The sequence below is a fragment of the Ylistrum balloti genome, unplaced genomic scaffold (assembly GCF_031769215.1).
Source record: "Ylistrum balloti isolate Yb309-2 unplaced genomic scaffold, AGI_CSIRO_Ybal_v1 Utg369636, whole genome shotgun sequence".
In the NCBI taxonomy this organism is placed as follows: Eukaryota; Metazoa; Mollusca; class Bivalvia; order Pectinida; family Pectinidae; genus Ylistrum; species Ylistrum balloti.
The window spans coordinates 1,455,372-1,480,306 of record NW_026781899.1 but is presented as its reverse complement, the minus strand read 5'-3'; the positions used below and the strand labels follow the sequence as shown (position 1 = coordinate 1,480,306).

The window sequence follows — 24,935 nt, the reverse complement described above, 5'->3', positions numbered from 1 at the left end:
TGCAAAAAAGTCGACAGGCAATTAAAAAAATGGATTTCTGAGGGAGAAAAGTAAGAATTTTTCCAATGGGCAGAAATTTCATATACTTAAATATTTTACTAAAATGAGTTAAACCCAAACGGAAGCTGGAAACAGACAGAAGCCTACACAAGCCCTTTTCTTGGAGGCAGTGAAATAATACTTGATATTAATTGTGAAGACGTTAATTACAAACAAGAGCCCTGAACCCCTCCTACACAATCTGAAAATTTTAATGCTACTGATCTGTAGCTACAGACTGTAACAAATCAGGCTAGGGTATAACATACTGGTATGTCTGGATAGGGAGTAGTTTGTCAGAGTGAAGCCGTCCTGGTTGATTGCTGACGATACTTTTCTGGATTTCTTAATATCCTCGTTTTTACGTCGTGATGGTTCCATCTCGTGTCCGAATTCAGCTCCGACCACACCTAACATGACAATAGCTGTTGCCTGCTTACGACGACTCTCAAATGAGGTTGATGTCTTGTTGACTGGGTAGTCACCTGAAAGAAACTTTCTATTTTATACTTCAAAGGACAAGAGTATCAGTGAAACTGAATGCTCCCCGAAAATGACTTTATTGAACACAAAAATTAATCAAAGGGAATTATTTTTGTAGTTAAGAAGTTGCAGGCCCTGAATTTGGTATACTGTACATTCTCTTAGTATGATCAATGTATTCACCAAGTTTCAATAATACCTAAATTATGCAAAAGAGAGTTATGGTTCTTGAACACTGCACTTCTCCCTATCGAGATCTATCTACCTATCAAGTTTCATGTTGATACATCTTGTAGTTTTTGTGATATGCTCCGGACAAAATTATGATGGACGGCAGGATGGACGAATGGACAGACAAATGGACAAAGCAGGTATTACATGCTCTCCATTTGGGGAGCAAAATAGTATTATTTTCAACAAATGATTCTTTATGAAAGCTTATAACTCAGTGTAAAATTGAATCAAAATAAAGCACCAGCATTTGAACTGACCTATCTGCAGAAATCAGAACAAATTTTTTCTGAGGTGCATTGGAATTTTATTTCATAGTTTCAAGCAGAAAGATACAAATGTTTTTTGAGGAAGGTAAAATTATTTTGTAAATATTCCTTTTCACTACAAAAAATAAAGTTTTAAAAACGGATTCTAAGTTTAGTAGCAATACCTGAAGCACAAGCAAATTTTACTTGGTGGTTTACCTGTAACCATTGGATCCTCATCATCATAATCCTCGTCTTCATCTTCGGCTCGCGAGCCATCACTGGCCATTAGACTGACATTCTGATCCACATAAGTAGGGAGGTAAGGAGACCAAATGTCCACCACCTCTTTCCTTCCTTCTGGTCCAATCCTACGAAGCTCAGCTAGCAACAGTGCTTGAGCTGCTTCCCGAATCTGTACCAGAAATTATGACAGAATATTATCTTTGATTCTATCATATTTTGATCAGCCATTTTACAATACTTGTCAGACAGTCCATTCTTAGAGCATAAGACACCTGTTCTGTCTGGGCTGTGTTTACATTTAGACAGGTAAACTTACCTCCAGACACCTGTTCTGTCTGGGCTGTGTTAACATTTAGACAGGTAAACTTACCTCCAGACATCTGTCTAGTCTGGTCTGTGTTTACATTTAGACAGGTAAACTTACCTCCAGACACCTGTCTAGTCTGGTCTGTGTTTACATTAAGACAGGTAAACTGTGTCCTGCCTGGTCTGTGTTTACATTAAGACAGGTAAACTTACCTCAAGACACCTGTCTTGTCTGGGCTGTGTTTACATTAAGACAAGTAAACTTACCTCAAGACACCTGTCTTGTCTGGGCTGTGTTTACATTAAGACAGGTAAACTTACCTCCAGACATCTGTCCTGCCTGGTCTGTGTTTACATTAAGACAGGTAAACTTACCTCAAGACACCTGTCTTGTCTGGGCTGTGTTTACATTAAGACAAGTAAACTTACCTCCAGACACCTGTCTAGTCTGGTCTGTGTTTACATTAAGACAGGTAAACTTACCTCAAGACACCTGTCTAGTCTGGTCTGTGTTTACATTAAGACAGGTAAACTTACCTCAAGACACCTGTCTTGTCTGGGCTGTGTTTACATTAAGACAGGTAAACTTACCTCCAGACACCTGTCCTGCCAGCGCCGTGCTAACATCTCCAGTTGAGGAGGCTGGATACTGGAGGAGCCAACCATTTCCGGGAGTAGAACACAGTGGAGTGCAGCGAGAAGACTCCATCCCTGTTTTATCTGTGATTGTTGCATCATGGCCATATCTGACTCATCCTCACTACCACCTTCTGAACTGTTGTCCTCAGCCACTAATAACCCTTTATGAACCCCAATCTTGGTTCTGTCAATACCACAAATAATAATGTATTCATCCAATCAGAAAATTGTTCCTTTATAAGGACAGAGATAATATTGTGTTCTGCATTTAAACAAAGGATAACATCATTTAAAAGATAAACTTTAAGTTTTGGGCTTATGTAATAAAAATGTAGATCAATGAATATAACTTCTATGCAAAATCAGGAAACTAGTTCAATACTTAATCCAGCTTATGAAGCAACACAGCATATCAAACATCCTAATTAGTTTAAATATTTCCATGACTTTCCTTTCCTTCTTTCGGGGGCTCTCACTCTGTTTTACCTGCGTGTTATCACTCTGTTAAAACATACGTTCATTTTTGGCACTTAATTCTTGGGGAATTTGACCCCCAATTCATAATAATAGAATATTCCCAATTTGTTTCAGCTTCTCTCATATCGTTGAGGGTCTAGCTGGTGGTGAATATTCTATTTATAATGCTGTTTTTCTAGGGCCACTTGCAGAGTCTAGTAGCTTCTCTGGTATCGTCCAGGGTCTAGTAACTTCTCTGTAGGGACTCTTAATCTAGCTCCGAAACAGCTCAGAGTCTTGTTTTAAGTTATAATTTTCTAGTAGTTAATAGTGATTATGAATAGAGTGAGTAGCCCCTGTTACGCCAAACCGTAGCTTGTCTATTTTCTTTAGTGTAATAAACATTTAACTGTTTTTGTGCGTTCTTGTTGTATATAAACTATTCGTTGAAATTCTTTGAATATCCTGATCATATCAAAGTTACAAAATCACGAAAAACTTAAGCCTGAACTATAATGCTTGTTCCTATTTAAGATTTGAATGCCAGTATATTCAGTTAAAATAATTAATTTTTCAGTTTTAAGGGTTTAGATAGGGGTAAGATAACACTATTGTCTCCCTCACCCTTTAAGATGTTTTTTGATGATGCGCTTCGTAGCAAATGTTGCGTGACTCATGCTCATTAGTGTGTTAGCTGTAGATATAACACTGAGGAGATGCTGTGTGGTTACTCCACTGGAAATCTGCCATCGAGCCTTGCTAGAAAAGATCTTCATCTCCTGCTGTTGGAAACTCTCCTTCCCTAACACAGCGCCATCTGATGGACGCTTGGTCAACGGACCATGCTCGTTTTCTATATCACTGTCGGTTGTGTAATCACCACTCAACCTGTTACGCTCTATTTCACTGTAAGTCGCCGACCTTGCCTGCTGTTTCAAAGTCACCTTTCCTCTTCCTCTGCCAGGCATGACTGATTTTTGTGGTTCAGGCACGCCCATTTCCTCATGACAAACCTTTTTATGCCAACCCGGTAACATGAGGGACATATGGCCGCTGCGAGATATCAGTCCAAATGATATAGGACACCGAGGTTTTAACAACCCTAACTTGTTAACACACAACTTGTCCAAGTCAGGGTCAAGACCCCAGGCATGGAGACAGGACATGAATAACTGCGCAATCTCCATCGTCAGGTTCGTGTCAGCTTGTCCAGAAATGTTGATTTTTGGCGAGCCTCTTCGCCCGAGACTTGGTGACTCCCGCGCACTTCCTGAAGGAGAGGCGCTCATTCCAGAAGAGTCCACTCTGGCTTGAATCTTTTGTCCCACGCTGTCGGCTTTCTCTTTAATCTTCGCCATCATACCTTTACAGATTACACATAACTCCAATAATACATAATATGTAATATAAGAAAGTTTGTAAAATATTTTCTTAAAAACTATTTGAGTTAAAATAAAATGTAACACTACAGTCTACTGTCAGCTTAGGTACGTAGACTATCAGAAATAACCAGAATGTGTTAAAATTCTACAGAATACAATATCTTTAAAATTCATTTTATCATTATAAAATACATGTTGAAATAATAAGGCTAATAGACATATTGAATGAAATAATTATCATCGCATTATGTACTCCATATTTATAACACTTCGGTACAGTGAATTTTTGGGGCATTAACAACAGCACATTAACCCTATAAATGTCCTTTACAACACACACAGTATTAATCGTATCACTCGTACAGCTGATGGAGGACCAGTCAAACACACCTGATTTATCACATTTTTAAATGTACAGCACACTGACGTCTATTTTTTGTCCTCAAATTCTTATTATCATTAGGAGATATAATGTACAATTCTCTTTTTGTGTCTTAAACAATTTTAGTCTGGTTTACAATTTGACACTGTTTTTTATATCGTCCAGTTATTTTGAGGAATAATGTCTTCTATAATGTGAGATATGTATCTTAAAACTGTAGAACAAACAATTTGCTGGCCTAACCAAGGTACAAATCATTAAGAGACAGTCATTTGAGAAAAAAATTGAATTTCAGAGTAATAAATCAGAACAGATCAACCATGCCCTCAAGCTGCTTTGATCACCAGGACAACATTGGGTGAGGATGGAGGGTCCCAACAAACCTGCTATCTTGGCCTGGGCCTCGTTTATGTCCCCACTAGGGGCATCTGTTGGTCCCGGTAAGAAAAAGCCCTTTGCCTCAAGCTCTCCTGGCGACATCAGGGCATATTCGTCAGTAAGCAGCTGGACTGTTTAGAAAGTAGGGGAGACAACCCATCACAAGGAAGGTAACAATACATCAAAAACAATCACCAACATGCACTGTTAGGAGGTAGACCGTTCAGCTTACCATGAACTGTTGATACACCACTTATTTAATTTGTTTTCATCATATTACCAGTTGAAGCCTTATCAAATATGCCATTAAACAAACAGACGACCATTCTGCTTGCGTTAACTGTAATATAAGTGTGATTATAACAGGAAAATATGCTTGCCTGTACAGCACATTGAAATGAAGTTGTAAGCCATAATCACAAAGACTACTTTTATCATTAAGTATCAGACCTGATGACCATTCAGCTTAACAAAAGCATGTCATTAACAACTAGGACAGATCTGCCTAAATATGTGATTATTTTAATTTTTATGAGCATGTATTACCTGTAACCCAGGTAAAATACTAGCCACAATATACCACTCAGCTAGAGAGAAATCCTCTTTAGCTCGATCGTTTGAGCATCAGACTATTAGGCCCAGGGTCCCGGGTTTGTTTCCTAGCAGAGGCATTGAAATAAATAATGACTTCTGTAACATACCTGTAATACTACCCTCTATTTGACTGAATTGAAAAAAGGCCGCTGTACTTACGGTATTGTAACTGTTATGTACCTATCTTACTAGTATTGATAATATCTAAGATATAATTATTTCTCCAACAACATAAATTGAAGTCCTTAATTAACCATTGATAGTACACACATGGTCAGAAGAGGTGGGAGGTCATCGTGCACGGTAAACAACCCTTAGAAACTAATAGACACAATCTTATAACAAACATGCAGTTAGGATTCAAATGGCATGCAAACATGTCTTCTCAATCAGTAGTTTTTAATCCCAGCATACCGTATAGCTGATGATTTTCACAGGACAAAATTTTTGCAATTTTCTTTATGAACAATTGAATAATATTTCAACGAATAAAAATTTCGTGATCTTGATGTAAAATGATATTTATACATGAATGTGTCTCATTATTTCATGGATTATATTTTTGCGATCACATTAATGTACAATGAAACAGCAAAAATTTTGTCTCCATGAAAATAAGCTGCTATAAGGTACCAGATCATAAAATATTTTGTTTCAAGACGTAAATGGCGTGAAAATGTTACAAATCTAAAGAAAATAGATTTCTGCAGCTGCCATATTTGCCATACAACAGAGAGCATTTATCTCTGCCAATCTCGCAAGTTTATATTGAGTCAAACAGAAAAAATATCAGCCCATTCAATGTTTATCTATGGATTCTTTGCACGAAAGAATCTATTTACTTTAAAATAGAATTTCCTTTCTATCATAATGTCAACAACAATTTATCTCATAAGCCCCGCCCATTTGCCTGTAACCCACCAATCAGAGACTCTGTATCAAAGAAGATGATGTGGGCATCAGGATTACGGGTATTGGTCCTCACGCCCTGTATGTACATCGGGTAGGATTGCGGTTTGACTAGGTCACAGCGAGCCCCTTGTGCCTGTTGTTGCTGAACCATCTGTTGTTGCAGTTTCTGTTGGGCCAGGTTTTTGAAAGTCAAGAGATTACGACGTTTGATGGCCTGGGCTAGCGTTAGATTGGGATTGATGAGCTGATCTGTAGGGGCGGCATTTTCATCACAATTATTTAGAATTTCTTCTGCTGTAATGCCATGTACCACCCTGTCTAGGTGCCCTGTTGGAGAAATACAAAAAAAAACAGACTAAAGAGAAGGACACTGCGGGTGGTCTACAGTGTATGGGTACCACTTAAAAACCTGACTGGAATCTCAACATGACTTTCCCTTTTCAGTTGATGTTTACAGGTATAGTCAAATATGTTTTCATGTTTCAAATTCTTCTGTTCAGTTTAAATGTATAAATAACTTACAGTGCATCTGACTCTATTTTTCAATTCAAATTCTTGAAAATTTTTATAAATCTTAGATGAAGTGGAAAATTGAGATGCAAAATAAAGCCAGTCATTGTATCATTGGATACTGTATCCAGATTCAGGTAAAATTTTTACATGTCTACATTTCAGTTTAGTAAAAGATCAAGCACATTTTATACACAAGATAAAAAGATCTTAAAGGTTAGATATCTTTGCCATTAGCCTTTACGTATCTAACATGTATCATCATTTGCATATTCATAATTTTTTTAATATTTTTCTCATATTCAAACAAATCTTCAACAAAAATACCTGTTTCCATCTGCCAGACGTACACTGTGCCATCAGAACAGCTCACAACCATGAAGTCATCAAGAGGGCGCCACTTTATGGTCTGTACGGGAAATAGGTGACGACCAGCGAGCATAATACATTTTCTCTCCTTCAGACTCAAGAGAGTTACTGAATGATCACTTGCCACTGAGCAAACGGATGACAAAATTCTTGTCTGAAAAAAATATAGGATTGCACAAATTTGACTTCAGTTCACAAACTGATATATTGTATATATATTTCACAAACTCTACATTCAGACTGCACTATTTACTTGAAAGGTTGCTTTTTTAAAATTTACATTTGACTTATTTTTCAAGTTAAGTACAAATAATATTCAAGAAATGTGAAAAAGTTTTCAAATAGAGAGATAAAAGAGACTCCTAAAGCTTACATTGCAGGAGCAGGGCGGAACAATGAGCTGAGTTATCTCCCCTCCATGCACTGTAAATGTATGAAGCTTCAACCCATTGTACATGTCCCACAGCATAACAGAAAAATCAGCTCCACCTGACAGGAGGTGACTCGGCTCGTATCGTGAACTGTCATTAAATGGGTATAACAGACATGTCACTCGACCATCATGTCCTCTCAATATACGGGTGGGAATGTCTGAAATAATATACGAAAGAATTTCAAAGAACTTCAAAATTGTAGACATTTGAAAGAAACAAAAAACAATACAAGTTCCACATCTACTTTGATATATCAGAATATCTTGTGTGATTTCAAGGCTGGTCTTAAAATGAAACTGATTAGCTTTCCTATCTTAGTGTGCAGTTGACTGTTATTCAAAGTGATTTGTGACTACACACAAATTTCAAATATATTTTGTTCTGAAATGAGATACTTTCTTTTTTCTTTTTTTTGAATGAAAAACATATCATACAAATGTTTAAGCCAATAATGATCACTAATTTTTATTTACATATTGTAACTGGTAAAATGATAATCACCATCTTTGTCGATCTTGAAGTCAAGCAGTTGGGTAATTATACTTTGGGTAGCAGGTGCAATAACTATGCTCCCATCCTCCCTGCCACACGCTACCTTGCCTTGAGATGGGATGTAGATAGTGGACGTGATATGGAGTGGTCTCCCTTCCTCGTCACACTGACAATACAAAATCATGTATGTTTTAAATTCATTTTTCAGTTATATTACCGAATGAAAAATAAACAAGTATTAGACATAAAATTCCTGTCATCTGCACAATAATTTCATGCGATATTTATGAAAATATAAATTATTTTTACCAAACAATAATGGACCCTTTGCCAAAAAATGAAAAATTCCTCTGTGCCATCAACCTAGAAACTTTCGCTAAATATGACTTACCAATCCGTCAATGATACCAGAAGGAGGCTGATAGAGGCTGTCCCATACTTCCTGTAGAGTTGTGCTGCATCGTGGAGGCAAAGCTGTACAAAAACGTAGATAATAATGTCATACATTTGTCAGTCGTATAACGACACAAAACTCATCAGTATACGTGTACTTGGGTTACTGGTTATAATTTTTCAATCTAAAGACTTCGAGATGAAAAAAATATCAAGTTCAGATTGTCCTACCTGGAAGGCGGTCAAAACTTTCTTGTCTGACCAAGGTCATCTGTCGTTCTGTCACAGTAGGCAGCGTCCAAGCAACCAGCTGACCTTCGGAGTCTCCACGGATCAAAAGTTGGGTAGGATTCTCCTCTTGACCTTGGTGAAAGGTCATAGCCGGAGAACAGGCCATAGACTGTCGGAAACACAAACAAGTTTAAGATTTGTTTGATGTCAATGTGTACCTATACTTATGTTACTTACCAGGTACATATGATATACATAGCCATCATTTCTGTTTCACATCAAATGTACATCATATTTGTACTTTTCTTTTAACTATAATATTGTTAAAGAACTAATCGAAAAAATGTTCAGTTTTACAGTGTACTGGAAAAATCCATAGAGAAACCATATTATGGATTAAAGAATTAATCATGATATTCTTTATACCTGTATGCCACAAAAGTTTTCAATAAAAAAACACAATGAAGTGAATGACAATGGAAAGCCATGAATATCCTGACTATAATATCAGTCTTTGTCTACATAGTAAACTTTCCACTTTTGAGATCCAATGATAAATAGATCAGAAACAATTTTGTGAAGAAATTCTGGTACATCATGCAAAATCATATAAAATTCTTTACAGCTTTAATATTTTATTATCTTTTTTTTTTTGTTTTTTTTTTAAAGGGATTTTAAAGTTTTTTTTTATAGGAACTTAATTTGATTTTTTATATTACTTGAATTTCAGTAATTTTCACTAAGTCATAATTTTCAATTTGTTAATGGAACAAATTACTGACAAATGAACCTTATTTAGAAAGCCCTCGCTATTGTAGGGTGTAAAAGAAGATTACCAGTTCCGAGTACATGTCGAGTATGTAGTATGCATGTGGTGATGACGGCTGGTGACTCTGTCGGTGGTAGTCAGGGCTGTCAGGTGTGGCACTGTAAAACAAGGACCAACATGTCACAACAATATTGTACATCTGTCTACAATAAACCTCAATAAACCGGTCATAACAAGCTCTGTTTCTATGGAAAGATGCAGATTACGTGTACAATTTAGTGGGTATAGTCTCGGTCTACAAAATCAATGTTCAAAATACTTATTAGGGCTGAATAATCAAAAGTGGCTTAATTAACATGGCTTTACTGGTTCCAGTGTCACCAATCTTACTTAACTTAAGGAATTTTAAAATTCCCCATAGGAAAGCATTACATAAATTAAGGAAATTTTCTTAAATTTAAGTTTTTCTATGGCAGTTAAGATCTCCTAAAGTTAAGAAAGATTTGTGATATTGAGGCCTGGTCATTTACGGAACCAAGTTAATACAGCAATGGTTACCAACTTTAATGTAGCCTGATTATCAAGTGGAAGGATTCCAGTTTCTTCACAATCTCTGCTAATCCAAACCATTCTGACATTCTATCGACTATTATATATCGGCTTGGAGTCAACTCAAAGCTGATATATAAAAGTTGACACAACGTCAGAATTATTTGACTAAATCTCTGCTGACAGTCACTTGGATTTGGGTTACATTGTACGTTTAATATGAACTGATTGTACTTTTTGTTAAACATGTAAAATACCAGATCTTTCTATCTACTTAATCAAAGTACGTTTGGAGACAGAATTAATCTACAACCAAAACGTCATTATGATTGAACATATAGCTCTATGACAAACTTAAATAAAAGCTGTTCAATATCATCTTCTTAAAACAATGCATCTGTATTCAACAGAATTTTTGACACATTTTCATATTTCAGTTTTTAAATTCTCACAATTTCTATTATTTTTTTTTTTTTATTCATAACTTGTAAAGATAAAAGCTGTTAAGATATAGCATGTTCAACATTCACAACAAGCCAAGAATAAATTAAAGAGTGCCACTATGTAAATCTGACAAAAACAATGACAAAACAGTAGCAGCTTTAGTTAGAAGTGAAACATGTGACATTCCTATAATATAAAAATATTGTTAAGATACGTTACAGAATACATGTAGATGACAGATCTGTCCTTCATCGCGTCAAATATCATTTATCAGTACATATACACCAACAAATAACTAAAAAATTATTATTTTTGACAAAAAGTTTGAAGCATACATGTTGAATAAATCTTACACCTGGTATGGATAGGAATGATTCAACTCTGATTAATTCAAATTTTTCCAACAAACAATTTAACACTGGTATCTATTCAAATGTTGAAACCTTGTATTGGAATTCTACACGATATTGTTGCAGTTTTTTATTTTCAAATATGTTCAAATCAAACTGTACTGTGATAGTAACATATATATTTCCAGAAGAGAGTCAACATTTTTGTGATGAAAAAAAATAAGTACACTTTTGAATTCGCACAATACAAGGAATTAAAGCCCAATAGAGAAATATATATCACACTGTAGAATTTCATTCAAGCACAGATCTAAGAAAAAGGTGAAGAGAAAGGCATTTCAGTTGAAGAAATTTAAAATTTTCCAAAGTGAAGCTTAGTATGTTTATAATTAACAGTCAAATAAGAAATTGTGTTATATCAATGGCAATCTACAAACTGGGAATCCAACTTACAAAATTAATGGATATCATGAGGTTAGTTATTTTAAAAGAGAATATATATGTATATAAATAATAAAAAAAATCAATAAAATAAACAAACAAAAAACAAAAAAAACTTTCAGATTGAAGTAGTACTCTACTGATGTCAAACTACTTGCTTTTTTAACATAAGCCCAAACTATCATAAGGATATTTCATATTTCAAGATGGCTGCCACAACAACCATCTTGAAAATAGCAGGATTTTTAATTATAGGAACCATCTGTATACAACAGGCAACTCAGAGTTAAAGTCCTGTTTCAATACAACTTTCTGTGCAGGTGTTCCGAAATACAATAAAATTATTTCTTTACAGATGGCGACCTCAGCAAAAATCTGGAATGAGGCAAAGGTTTAAATTTCACGTAAGAAATTTCAACCAGTATTAAACTGATGATCAATTCATCCAGTAAGTAAATTATAAAATTTTCTCAACATTTTTTTCCCTTTTTTCTTTGTGAATATTTATGTGAAATATGAGAATATAACAGATACCTAATCGATCTTGTCATTTCGTAGATAGCATTGTAAACTGAACCAATTTATACTTAATATGATTTCCTATGTACAACATTTCTGTAAAGTATGAAATATGAAAATATTAAGTGTTAATAAGAGCTGTACTTACTAACAAAATTCATTTGTTGAGTCAAAGACACCCTCGATACTCCAGAGGTTACGGTCACTCTCACTCTCTGCACCCTTGGAACATGTCATGGCAAAATTGAAGTCATAACCAAAGTAATTTGATTGGTTACAGAAGAAAAAAACTGACCAATCACAGGCTGTTATGCTCCTTTTGAAGATTACAAAAGAGCGACACCCAATTTAAAGCCATTCCAACATACCGTTATGCAACCTCAAGATCCTTTGATGTACATCAAAGGATCAAACTAGTTTTTTTCATCTTTTTCTACAAGGTGTCACACATAGATCCTTCAATTTTCCATGACATGCTCCAGGGGTGCAAAGAGCGAAAGTGACCATAATCCTGGAGTATCAAGGATGAGTCAAAGAATACAGAACATAGAATACAGATATGGATATATAAAAGCCTTGACGTCTGTGCAAAATTCAGGCATAAACAATCTTCACAGCTTAAACGTAATACCGTATCACACACACAAGAGTTGTACAAACTTTTCATGTTTTGTGAAATAAATTGTATATTCTTTATAGAGGTTTAGCATTAATTGTTAGTATTTCAAGTCAACATCAGCCAAAATAACCCTTGACCTTTCCCAGTCATGATACCAGGGTTGTGGGTACTTACATGTTTTGGGGAGAGATTTTTGATACGTCACAACTGTAAGTTTACATGAAAAGATATGCAAATCTAATTAAGTTACTGTGTAAATGAATTCGTATTTAAGTGTGAAAATAAACTTTTGACATCCTGATAAAGAATTTTCATGTCTACTCCTCAGCCTAAAGACACTAGAACTTCAAATACATTTACCAGTAGAAGTTCTACATGACTGTAAATATATGTACATACTTTTACTTGAAAGGACCAAAAATACTTCATGAAAATTTACAAAAAACTTGAGTTTTTTTATCCAAAATATTCATCATGACTTAAAATTTTTTTGCCAATAATTAAATCTCAAAAATCTTTATTCAAAGTTCTTTTGATTTCATTAAACTTCAAATCTACAACAGGTATGATAAAAATATTACTTTTGTCTGTTGAGATTGAACAATTCCTAACAGTTACCTCCCCTTTTCCAATCATACAAGACTGGAACTTACATGGTGTATGCTCTTAACTCTTGCCAATATAACACAATAAAGACTGTATTATTCTAATGATGAAATGAAGAAGCTCTTGGACAAATTCCAATAGGTCAGAAAAAATACAGATTTATAGTACTCACTACTCAGGTTTATAAATTTCAATACTAAATTCCAGTAAACAAACAACATTTGTCCCTGCTCTGTTGTACAAGTTATGATAGTTATCATATAACTGTCATGTTTCCTACATGCTGTAATGTTACACCTGAACAGACAGAATTCAAGCACAGAAGTTTATATATAACAATTTCTAGCCTCGTTTAGCGTCTCACAGGTGACTATAGCAATCTAGTAACCTGTACTACAAGTTTTGACCAATCACAAGCGCAGATTGTCATCAAATTATTAAACACTTATAGATCTGTTTCGAGATGAATACAAGGATTTATTAAATCTTAAAGGAATATTTCCCTCCGTCAGGTTGTACAACATTCCTACAGATAACAGTCTAAAACACTAATCGGAGTGATGGAAAATTAAAACAACCTAATCATATGAAAAATGACTTTATGTCATTAAAGATTACAATTCCATAGCAACAACAAACAAATCAAAGAGATCTGTATGACTGTTTGACAAAAGAAAAAGAAAACTTGGAAACTAACATAATTTTGACAATAAGAGAGTTCTACTTTCAGAGAGGTCAATAAATGGAGAAGTATACTAAAAATATCTTACGAATAAAAAATAAAAAAGAATCCATGCATAAAAAGCCAAGGCTATTTGGATTGATCCACATGTACTACTGTATGTTGTAGGTAATACTGAAACTGTCACCAAGTTTGTCAATGGTTTGATGCTATTTGCTACTAATTTTAGGCATCGTACTGTAATGTCCTTACAAATATAAGGAAATGTCAGTGTTTTGGACCAAAGTCTGTCTGGATTACTGGTACCTAAGTCTGTCAGGATTACTGGTACCTAAGTCTGTCTGGATTACTGGTACCCAAGTATGTCTGGATTACTGGTACATAAGTCTGTCTGGATTACTGGTTGGTAAGTCTATATCGGTTACTCATATGTATTTCAAGTCTGATATTGATACATACTTCTCAGTAGAAAATTAAACTAATATCTTTTTGCAGCACACTTAACGACTACACATGCAGACTACTGGCAGCCGACTGTATTCTCCTTTACCTGGAAAGCACCTTGCCCCTCAGAAGGCTTGTAAAGGAAAAAAAAACACTACAGTTATAACTAATTTAATTTTACCTATTTTCCAAAACATCTCAATTTTTCTGTTGATCATTTCAATTAATGAAATAGAGAAGACATACAGTATTTTTGTCCACCTTTTATTTAAATATTTCTTTGTTCGTTTTAGTTTCATACATATTACAGATATTTCATCTATTTTTTTTTTTATAAGAAATGTGAGAATTGCTTTTTGATACCTCGTAATTTCTTTTCCTACACATTAAAATTAAAAAGAAAAAATTACCAAAAATGTTTTATCAATGTAAGATTTTAGTACTTCTAGTTTGAGGAATGAAAGTTTTTTTCAAGCTGAGATAAAAAAAAAACTGAAATTTATTATTTTTTTTATCATTCAAGAAGAAAAGTATTCTGGTTAAATGAAAGAAAAATCTTTTTCAGGGTGACACGATAAAGTAGTTAACTGGAAACCAGAGTGAGCTGAGCAGAGTTGTCTCCACTATTTCTTCTACACCAAATATCATTCCCCTATATTAAATATTCCTGGAAAGGAAAATACATGATTGACTGACAAATTAACATAAATAATTTAATGTGCTCATGATTATAAAAGTGTGTGACCAACAACATCAATCAAATAAATTAATTCCCTTTTCTAAAAATTGAAAAAATAAAATTAAAACTTTTGAGTGGAGTCATTAATATTTTTTTCAAAAAAAAAAAAAAAAGTGTGTGTGGGGGGGGGGGGGGGAAAAAAATAAAAATATTATATAAACTTGCTTATAACTATACAGAATTTAATTTTAAATGTTTAATGGCTAATAAAAAAAGCATCTTCAGTTGTGGTACATGTGCTTAATCTTGAACTGCAAGTAAAGCTGAAATGCTAAATTATATTTTTTCCGGTTGAACCGTTATGTTAATTTTGCTTGAATAAACGGGGTAATATCAATGTAGGCAGCAGTACGTTCTCATGTCCTTCTTAAAAATGGCACTTATTTTATATAACAGGACCAGCCATGAGGTACACACTTCCTCTAATTCTGTCTGATATATTACTGTAAATCAATAAGATTTCGTGAAAACTTTTTTTCACAAACTTACCCCTAAGACATATTAGCGAATACATGATTTCGTGAACAGTGATCTAGAAAATTCACAAACGACGGGCTAATAGACTCAGATATCGGTAATCAAATCAGTGCGGATATCATCAAGAATTAATTCTATAAAATTAAATGCGAGAGATTTGAATTCGCAATTTACTCTTGTTGTGTATTAGCCTGAAAATAAATCCCACATAAATGGAAGTGATTTGCAGTATGGTAGATAATTCTTATTGATATTTTCACTAATTAGGTCGTTATCAAATGTTTAACGATGAAGTTTACAGTTTGAACAATTTTGGTGTACTCAACTGTTATAGTCTGAATTATACAGGAATCATTTAAGGAAATTTTCATACATTTTGATGTACTCAACTGTTATATTTTAAATTATACAGGAATCTTTTTAGGAAATTTTCATACATTTTGATGAACTCAACTGTTACATTTTAAATTATACAGGAATCTTTTTAGGAAATTTTCATACATTTTGATGAACTCAACTGTTACATTTTAAATTATACAGGAATCTTTTTAGGAAATTTTCATGCAAAGACTTAATACCTTTTAACTTCAGTATTTCTTCATACATAATGACTTTCATGTCAGAAACATGCATTTACCTGGGTAGGTATATTATACACCAATGTATATTTCAGTACTTGGTAAATTGTCTGAACAGGTAAGTTGTACAGGTAAATAATTAGGAATACTAACTTGGTAAGTAAGTTGTATAGGTAAGTATTACCCAGGTAATGTAAATATAAATATTACCTGGTATGTAATTAACATAGGTATGTCGTATATTTCAGAGTAAATGTTTACATGTTATGTAATTTATACAGGTAAATAATCATGAATACTTACTTGGTAGGTAATTTGTACAGGTAACCTTTGCCCTCATTACTCCACACGATGACTTTATCAACACTAACAAAGTCTCCACCTGACCACCTCTCCCCACACCTGTTGGACTCGGAACACAGGTTGGTGAAGTCTCCTGCATCATAGATCTGAGGAAACACCAAACAGTGAATCCTTAATTATAACTAATGTGTCAAGGATACTACACTATAGTAACTGAATGGAAATCATGCTAGCTGGCTGTCTGTGATAACTTATTAATATTTAATTAAAGATAAAAAACTACTTCTATCTAATTCTAACACCAGAAATGATTAACTATATTTCAAAGAATTTTGTTCATGAAGGAATGTTTGTATTGTGAGGATTGCTCTTAATAGACGTTTTTTGTGGAAAAGAATTGAGGTAACTGATGTCAAAATTGTGGGGAATTATACTGGTTTCATTTAACAGTTAGCTAATTTTGGGGAATTTAATTGGTTACATTTAATATGTGTCTATATTGAGAGGATTTCTATTGGTTACCTTTAATATTTGTCTTCATTGTGAGGAATTCTATTAATAACCCATAATATTCGTTCATATTGTGAGGATTTCTCATTGTTACTATTTGTAACAATTACTGCCCATCCCAGTTGAACAATCAATGCATACAGAAAGTTTCATTATCCTAGTGTAAATAAATGCGAGCAAAGTTATCATTCAGACATGAATTTTTAAACAAAGGGCAATAACTCTGTAATTTGGGGTTGTGAGCCCTGAATTTGGTACATTAAACATTGCCTTAGTATATGTATAAACTATGTTTCAAAGGCCTTGCGTAGCTGTTGGCAAAGTTGTGTTCCAGGATGGATGGAAGGATGGATGAAAAAATGGATTGATGGAAGGACGGACAAAGTGGCTACTAAATGGTAGATGTTCCCTTGAAAATTTTCAAGGGAACATTAAAACGTAGCATGTTGGGAAGTGTAATTCGAACATATTCCACTTTCAATTTGAGACACTGGATTCTCTGGTTTCTACAAAAGACCTAAGATCTATCCATACAGTATCACCAAGAATGATAAATAGAAGTTGATGTATTTTGATTCACAAGTCTTTGTATGTTTTAATGGTATGCTGTAATACAAATGCTGTATTTCTCGTCCCTTCTACGGCCAGGGTCACTTTGAAACAAAGTCTCCTTTTAGTAGCTATAGCCTACCTTACTAAACAACATACAGGCGATCTGACACATGCTATTCAGAACATTTGAGGTGAAGTGTCTTGCCCATGGACACAACTTTGACAGCAGACCAGTAAATTGCTCAGCTTCTCAAGAAACACAAACAGCCACAATTTCGGAGATTTGAATCACACACTTCAAATCTTCAACTGAGGTTGCAAAAGCCAACATGCATCCAACTGAAATATTGTGGCCCCTACATACTGTAATACAAATCTAAACAAACGCAGAATATTTCTATGACTTAAGTATGAAGTGAAAATGTTTTACATATAAAATGGGTGATATCATAAGGTGAAAAATATATTGCTCATAAAGACAAAAAAAATTCTGAAAAAAAAAATGTCAATGTTGGTTTTGAAAGTCAATTTAAAAAGCATTATATTTCATAAAATGCAGGGAAAACAGAATACATACATCATGTTAAAGTTTTCCATAAATATGTTACTGGTGATAAGTGAATAATGAGAAAAATATCTAGTAATTTGAGATATTCCTCTCTTACAAAATTCCTAGAAGATTGTCGGTTGTAATTGACTAGGGATATCTGACCTGTGACTACGTAAAGAAAATATCATGATACATCATAACTACAGTACACACCGACCAAAAAAATTATAATGTTCCCAAATTCATCGGACATAAGTCCTGTCTACTAGAAGTGTATCTACGTAAATATGTACTTAGATTGTTAACAATTTGTGAGAAACAGGTTACTTAACTTTCTAATTAAGACTAGGACATATTAATTCAATGTTTGAAGGAAATCAATTACCCGACAGTATATTCAATTTCAAAAGGTAAAATTGTCATTAACGAAATCAATATTCTGTTTCTGTGTGATTGACTTCAACGTACGTCTAACGTTTTCCATTTCATCATAGTATAATTTTATCACAATATTACTTATCATCAATCTTTGACATAGGAAAAATTTGTCAAAAATAACTGAATGGTTCACTCCGTCCAGGACGGGGGTTAACATTATTCTGGATTCTCAAAAAGATGTTAGAATATTACAAGATAAAAACCAATCAGATCCTGAGTTATAGATATATAAACACCGTGATCAGCAAATATGTATGACAGTAGACAGCAACTAACCAGCCAATATGTATACAGTATGAGCTATTTCAACAGAGATCAGTTTGACTCTGCCACTTTTGAAAACCTTGGATACTGTAAATGCTGATGCTGAAAAAAACAGATACAAAATATTCACATCTACAGCAGTGGTATTAGTATGGACAGCCAGAAATTGATTTCCATTGTTTCTTTCTTATTTGGAGCTTAACGTCCTTGTTCTGGTTATAACCGAGTCTAGGACGATTTCCATTGCCATGTGTTGTAGAGGTTATAAGCATGAGTGGTAAAGATGTGTTAAACCAATCATATCGACAGATACATTTTAAGTTATCCAATCAAAGTCATCTTCACATAGCAGTACCAGACATACAGACCTGTATGGAAAATAAAGCGCTATATGATATGTAAAATGTACATGAGTTGATTTGTGACTACGTATATATCACTAAAGTACATGTCTACATATTGTTACAATGATATGTAAAATGTACATAATTTGATTTGTGACTACGTATATATCACTAAAGTACATGTCTACATATTGTTACAATGATATGTAAAATGTACATAATTTGATTTGTGACTATGTATATATCGCTAAAGTACATGTCTACATATTGTTACAATGATATGTAAAATGTACATAATTTGATTTGTGACTACGTATATATCGCTAAAGTACATGTCTACATATTGTCACAACGATATGTAAAATGTACATAATTTGATTTGTGACTATGTATATATCGCTAAAGTACATGTCTACATATTGTCACAACGATATGTAAAATGTACATAATTTGATTTGTGACTACGTATATATCACTAAAGTATATGTCTACATATTATTACAATGATATGTAAAATGTACATAATTTGATTTGTGACTACGTATATATCACTAAAGTATATGTCTACATATTGTTACAATGATATGTAAAATGTACATAATTTGATTTGTGACTACGTATATATCACTAAAGTATATGTCTACATATTGTTACAATGATATGAAGTAATATATACAGCAGAACAAGAAAAAAATACTCTCGCTAATTAAACAATGAAAACATACTGTGTACCGTAATTATGTCACTAATCAAACAATGAAATTATATTGTGTACCATAAATGATCTATGAGAAAGTAAGAGAATGGGTTAGCCTAGAAAAGTAAAACAACTCAAAGATTTGTGAAAGCTAATCCTCTAAAACGAAAACCAACTGTGTTCAGTGGTTAAAGTATATATAACAGTAAAAAACAACATTGATTTATAAATATGCCACAATGCCAGTCTATATTTGCATAAAATATTAAGCGTATTTTCATTATTTGGATGTTATGAAAATATGTCAAACTTTTTTCGCAAGATTTATTTAGATTAAAAATTCTTTTTCGGAAGTTTACATTGTTTACAAAAAATCTTACTAAGCATTCCTTTTAAAATTTTCACTTTGAAATTGTTGAATCAAAAAGTTGGCAAATATTTTGTTAGCAACTTAAAAATTTGTATCCTTTAAAAATTATTTATTTATCAAAATATTTTGTTTGATATAGGTAGACATTGTTGGCCGTTACACTGCCAGGGGAGGTAACTCAACAGGGGATGATTCTATCGTACATGCACATGGAATCACCTAGCACCAGTCACCTTACCCCGCCATACTTTTGACTGCAACAAGTTCTCACATCGTAACTATAGACCTTGAAAACCAAACAGCAACACATCAGTTAATCATTCCAACAAGCACAAATTTAAAACGGTTTCACACAGAAACCTAAGAGGGCATCACAAACATCTAGAATGGAGAATAAAATGACCCCATTACAAGGAGTATCACACATCACACAAAACTAAGTCTAAAATCATGACATCATTTCCTGACATATTGCTTTACAGCAAAAACAAAAGATATGTATACATATCATTTCAAACGAAATATTTTTTTAAAAAATCACTAAAGAATCAACACGCCAACGAAACGAAGTACAAAGTCTGGTAATGCTTCAACAGATCATACAAACAGCTGAGAAAAATCATTCCAAGTAAATTTCTTCAGACTGAAGTGTAAAATCACTCTGAGGAATGAACCTATCACATCAGAAAACAAAAGTAAAAATGTAGGGAGACATAATTCTTATCATGGTACACTTTCTATTAATAAAAATATTTAAAAAAAAAAAAAAAAATGCTGTGGTGGCCATTTAAGTCATTCATATGAGCAAATGGTGGAAGTAACCATAATTTTCTTAATATATGTTCCAAATGGGTCAGTAATGATCACTTGTAAACATTTTTCAAAATCACTATTGCAAACAGACTTTCAGGTTGATAAAAAGGATAGTATATCAGTAACAAGGTGTTTCGCTCTCAGTCGCGTGTCATATCTATTAATTTTTCTCCTGCAAATTTGATCTATAAATAAAACACTAATAAAATACTACAATTCCTTATGTAATATCTGGAAAACTTGTTTTGTTGCAGTTTAATTTGATTTTTTATCAATAGTTTCTATCCCATAGGATAGAACCTTAAAGGCACGTGGTCAGCAAACTGCAGTTGAACCCTTTGGTAAAGTTGGAATTAAGTGCCTTAATAAAAACAACAAAAAAGTAATGACTAAAAATAATGCTTTAGAATCAAGTCATTAACACTAGAAAAACAAGAGGCCCATGGGCCTTAACGGTCATCTGACAAAAAGCAAGCCAAACTCTAACAACAGTGAGTCTGCCGTTAAAACAGTGGGCTTTTTTCATTTGAATAAACTTGGTAGCCCTTCCTCCCAGCATCCTACAGGCCCAATATCAGCACTCTGAGCCTTTTGGTTACTGAGAAGAAGTCGTTTACAGATTTTAACATATTTGAACCCTGTGATCTTGAAAGTGGGTCAAGGTTATTCACTTGAACACATTTGGTAACACTTCCTCAAAGCATCCTAATGGCCCAATATCAGCACTCTAATCATTTTGGTTATTGAGAAGTCATTTGCATATTTTAACATATCTAACCACTGTGACCTTGAAAGTGGGTCAAGGTAATTCCTTTGAACAAATTTAGTAGCATGTCATCCCAGCATCCTACAGGTCCATTATCAGCACTCTTGGACTTTTGCTTATTGAAGAGAAGTTGTTTGTATATTTTAACATATTTGACGCCTGTGACCTAGAAAGTGGGTCAAGGTCATTCATTTGAACAAACTTGGTAGCATGTCATCCCAGCATCCTACAGATCCATTATCAGCACTCTTGGACTTTTGCTTATTGAGAAGAAGTCGTTTGTATATTTTAATATATTTGACCCTGTGACCTTGAAAGTGGGTCAAGGTCATTAATTTGAACAAACTTTGTAGTGCTCTATGCCAGCATGCTATGGGCCAAGTATTAGCCCCCTAGGCCTTCTAGTATTAGAGAAGAAGATTTTTGAATGAAAAGTTTACAGACAACGCACGGCGCACGGACGAAGCACGATGGTTATAGGCCATCTCGACCCTTCGGGTCAGATGACCTAAAAATTTAACAGGTCAAAATTAATGGAAATTTCAGTCAAAATGAACTCTTTCACCAGAAGCATTTGATTGCATGTACTCTGAAATTCAACCAATTTCAAGCAGGCTAAACTTGCATTCTTTCTATTGAAGTATAATTGTGATATTATCAGTGTGTAATGATATTAATGAGTTTAATAAAAGTATATGATGATGTATGTACTCATCTATATGTACATTGAACAGCAAGGAATAAAAAAATAACTCCTTCAAGTTTATTTAATGTACATACAAAATGTATTAGGTATAAAATATTAAAAATGTTGAGTGCTGTGGGTATTGTCTGGAAAGAAAATATGGTGTCAGAGAAGAAAAGTCAAATGTAGGGTTATATTCTATAGGTTAAGTGTATTACCTGCCAATATTTGGAGCAGACGATAAGAACGGTTCTCTGGTTGAATGGACAGCAAGCAAGAGTCTGGGCATTCAGACATTTTATCTGTTTGGATTCATCCTCGTATACAGGCTGTGCCTATTAAAAAAAAAAAATAAAAACACAAATTTTAAATAAACAAGAGGCCCATGGGCCTTAACGGTCATCTGACAAAAAGCAAGCCAAACCTATTTTAACATATTTGACCCCTGTGACCTTTAAAGTGGGTCAAGGTCATTCATTTGAACAAACTTGGTAGAGCTCCTAGTATTTGAGAAGAAGTTGTTTGAATGAAAAGTTTATGCATGGCGGACGGCGCACGGCAGACCCTTTGGGTCAGATGACCTAAAAATGTATTGGGCAGCAATATTAAGCTAGAGTTCAATGTTTAAAAATTACTATTGGGGAAATTTTTTTTACAGAGAACATGTAATTAAGATTAAAGGGAGCGGATTCTTATTTATTGAGTTCAATAAACAAATGTATACACTTCTACGCCTATCTTTCCAATTCTATTAGATTTGAAGTAAATTTAACAAGATGTCACTGATACAACGTTGTAATATTTCCACAAATCAGAAAGCTAGGATTAGTATTTTCAAAACAGCTAGTTCCACAGACTGTGACAATAGGCTGAAACCTTCACTGCTTTATGTTCGGTCTAAAAATTTGAGAAATGTAAGCAATGTTAAATGTCTTACTCTATTCTCTGTCCCCATCAGACTCCAGACCTTGACTGCTCCAGAATTAGATATGGCCACGATGACATCATCTATGGGCATAAAATACCATATGTTTGCTATACACCTAACAAACACAATCAAATTACCACTGAATGAGATCAAATTATACTTGTAATGGATCTAAAGAAACAGTTGGATCACTGAATGTCTAAAAGTATTGGATAAATAGAAAAGACCGACAGAGAAATCAGTAAAACGAAACCTTTCTTTTACTGCCCAGTCAAAATAACACTGCAAATCAACAGTGTCTGGATCACATCAGCCAAAAATATACAACTCAAAAAGATTATAACTTTTTGTATCTTATTTTATAATAATCCAATTAATTATTGTTATGAAAGTTTGATTCCATGTGTAATCAAAACGAGATTTTATTCAGTATATAAGTCAATCGCAACAGGTTCAGGATAAGTTGATTTTTTATTAGTGTGAAACGTCTACCAGTTTCGCCCCAACAGTGGGCTTCTTCAGGACCCTGCATACCAGGTGGTATCTGGGCAAGGGATATAAAGAACCAACGGAACCTCAATAAGAATTTACGGTGTTGGCTCTACGCCTGGATTTATGATTTTATTCACATGCTCAAAATCTCGTGACCTGGAATGTTCTACAAGTTGAGGAGGCATATTACCTTGTCGTTTCACTGGTCGGAGAACACAGCAGGCACTGATCCAGTCGGGAGCAACTTTGGAAGACAGTGAGTAGATTTTTTCAAATGTTAAAGGGTCGATAATCAAAATCTCTGGATAGTAGCCATTACATACTAGCCGAACGTCCTTTCTGAACTGATAAGCCTGTGTAAAACATTAAACGCAGTGTTGTTTCATTTTTAGCAACAAGTGCAGCAACAAGAGCTAACTATAACATTTATAACTCTTAAATGTACACAGAATTAAGACTTTATTTTAAAATACAATATTCAGATGATACTTTTCATTTATTTTTTTTCTTTTTCATTCTGTCAATTTATTCCGTCCTCATATAAGCTGCACGCCTGACCGCAGAGGAAAACAAAAGCAGCTTACAGAGCCTTTTTAAGACTGAACTCCTTTTCAGTAAGTAGTGGCTACCTTACTGAACAAGATATGGGAGGTCTGTCACATGTCAGAGCAATTGGAGGTAAAGTATCCTGCCTATGGACACACCAATGGCCCAATGACTGCTATTCTTTCTGAGGGACACAAACTGCCAGAGTTAGGTAGAGTCAAACCACAAACCTTGGATTTTTATCCGAGGTTGCCTCGGGCAAATTTCTGTAGACATGTTGTACATGTGGTACATGTATAGCATTAATGAAAGTTGCTTTAAAAAAGTTATTGAAATTGAATTCAACCTGTTTACCTGCATATTAGAGTGGATGAATGACATCTTTGTACACTCTATACACCTGCCATCGGTAATGTCCCACAGGCACATCTCTCTGTTAAGATTAAATCATTAATCAAATCAAGCCATTTACAGTACTGCGTATCTACAGTTGCAGTGATATAACTGTTGATAATGATATGGAAACTTAAGATTTATCAGGAAGTATAGAGACATTATTGATATTTTATTGATCTCTGCGAATTGTTCTGTTTTGATCAGTATTTGTGGTCTCCGATGAAAATTTATATTATACATATATATTTTGTACAAAAATTAAGAACAGGCAGAACATTGAGTGTTATGATAAGACCAGGCAGAACATTGAGTGTTATGATAAGACCAGGCAGAACATTG

General features: G+C 34.1%; 1 protein-coding gene across 4 annotated transcripts in view; it reads right to left on the bottom strand.

Moving 5' to 3' along the window:
• The window catches only part of LOC132553027 (WD repeat-containing protein 7-like), a 41,616-nt gene that overhangs the window by 13,913 nt on the left and 2,768 nt on the right, over positions 1 to 24,935 (bottom strand). For 2 of the 4 annotated variants that reach the window (XM_060217234.1, XM_060217250.1), the window contains exons 4-20: positions 24,555 to 24,633; positions 23,845 to 24,007; positions 23,172 to 23,242; positions 22,453 to 22,569; positions 16,246 to 16,391; positions 9,562 to 9,652; positions 8,726 to 8,894; positions 8,493 to 8,575; positions 8,111 to 8,267; positions 7,549 to 7,766; positions 7,134 to 7,329; positions 6,306 to 6,623; positions 4,796 to 4,921; positions 3,273 to 4,011; positions 2,145 to 2,376; positions 1,221 to 1,416; positions 309 to 524 (exon numbers count right to left, since the gene is read on the bottom strand). In XM_060217234.1, the coding sequence (XP_060073217.1) occupies positions 309 to 524; positions 1,221 to 1,416; positions 2,145 to 2,376; positions 3,273 to 4,011; positions 4,796 to 4,921; positions 6,306 to 6,623; positions 7,134 to 7,329; positions 7,549 to 7,766; positions 8,111 to 8,267; positions 8,493 to 8,575; positions 8,726 to 8,894; positions 9,562 to 9,652; positions 16,246 to 16,391; positions 22,453 to 22,569; positions 23,172 to 23,242; positions 23,845 to 24,007; positions 24,555 to 24,633 (3,317 nt within the window). Of the gene's footprint in view, positions 1 to 308; positions 525 to 1,220; positions 1,417 to 1,874; positions 1,885 to 2,144; positions 2,377 to 3,272; positions 4,012 to 4,795; positions 4,922 to 6,305; positions 6,624 to 7,133; positions 7,330 to 7,548; positions 7,767 to 8,110; positions 8,268 to 8,492; positions 8,576 to 8,725; positions 8,895 to 9,561; positions 9,653 to 16,245; positions 16,392 to 22,452; positions 22,570 to 23,171; positions 23,243 to 23,844; positions 24,008 to 24,554; positions 24,634 to 24,935 lie in introns of all 4 variants that reach the window. The other 2 variants (XM_060217242.1, XM_060217256.1) reach the window with 2 other exon arrangements.